This window comes from Emiliania huxleyi (assembly GCF_000372725.1).
Source record: "Emiliania huxleyi CCMP1516 unplaced genomic scaffold EMIHUscaffold_7588, whole genome shotgun sequence".
Classification (NCBI taxonomy): domain Eukaryota; phylum Haptophyta; order Isochrysidales; family Noelaerhabdaceae; genus Emiliania; species Emiliania huxleyi.
Window position 1 is genome coordinate 1 of NW_005196319.1, and position 1331 is coordinate 1331.

General features: G+C 62.4%; 1 protein-coding gene across 1 annotated transcript; it reads left to right on the forward strand.

The window, feature by feature from the left end:
• Window positions 1-920: 920 nt before the first annotated feature.
• Window positions 921-1112, forward strand: EMIHUDRAFT_78732 (hypothetical protein; the record flags this gene model as incomplete). The annotated part of the gene is made up of 1 exon (XM_005760415.1): window positions 921-1112. A coding segment is annotated over one exon (192 nt), but the record flags the coding sequence as incomplete, so codon positions are not given.
• Window positions 1113-1331: the final 219 nt, after the last annotated feature.

Consider the following 1331-nt stretch of genomic DNA (forward strand, 5'->3'; position numbering starts at 1 on the left):
TCCTGCCGCGGACTCTCCGGGCCTCCGCCCCATATCTCCCCATATCTCCCCACATCTCCCCACATCTCCCTGGTAGCCTCGTCAACGTCCTCGCTCTCACAACGGCCCACAGACGCTGTGCCTCCGCCCCACCACCTCCGCCCTTCTCTCCTGTCACGAGCTCCCAACCACGCAGTCGCAGATTTGCTACCTCACTGACCACAGGAACGAACCCACGCTCAATTCGATACTCTGGAGGTATGGTACTAGGCGCAGTACGACGACTTCTTCGCCCAGTACCACCTGCTGCTCCGCTCGGAAAACTACGTCACCAAGCGGCAGTCGCTCAAGCGCTCTCCCTAGATGCCCAGGAGGGATAGACAATTAGGAATTACACACATCAGCAATCGCCATTAGGGCTACACACATACCCCCCCTCACGTCGGTGCATCCGCTGCGTCGGCTGCTCTCCGACCGCGCCCTCCCCATATCTCCCCATATCTCCCCATATCTCCCCATATCTCCCATATCTCACGTAGGCTGCTCTCCGACCTGCTGCTCGACCGCTCCAACTTCGCGACGATGACGAGGTATGCCACTCTACTCTCGCCCACTCTCGCCCACTCTCGCCCACTCTCTCGCCCACTCTCGCCCACTCTCTCGCCCACTCTCGCCCACTCTCTCGCCCACTCTCTCGCCCACTCTTGGCCACTCTCGGCTACCTCGCAGCCTCCACGACGCCGGGTCCGCCGACGGTAGGTACATCACCTCCACCGACCACCTCAAGACCATCATGAACCTGCTCCGCGACGGCTCGGCCACCATACAGATGGAGGCGCCACGGCGCCCTCGCTGCACCTCGGCTGCACCTCGGCTGCACCTCGGCTGCACCTCGACTGCACCTCGGCTGCATCTCGGCTACACCTCGGCTGCACCTCGGCCAGGCGTTCCACGTCTTCAAGATCTACGTTGCCAACCCGAACAAGGGCGCCGCGGTGCACGACCTCCTCCTGCGCAACAAGGAGCGGCTGCAGGCCTTCCTTGCCGCGTTCCAAAACGACCGCGCCGACGAGCAGTTCGCGGAGGAGAAGCGTTTCGTCATGGACGAGATTGCGCGGCTAGAGCCGCGCTGAGGGGTGAGCGTGGGCGAGGCTGGTGGGTGGGGCTGGCTCGGCGAGGAAAGAGGCAAGAGGAAAGTTGGTTGGTGATGCTAGAGAAGAAAATGTGATTATATGCGTGTATATCGACGGCTACAGTACTCCGATGCCCCGGGCCGACCCGTCCTAGCGCACCTTCCACCTATAGGCCTCTCCTAAAGCCGTACCCGCGACGGTGGGGCACGTGGCTTCCAG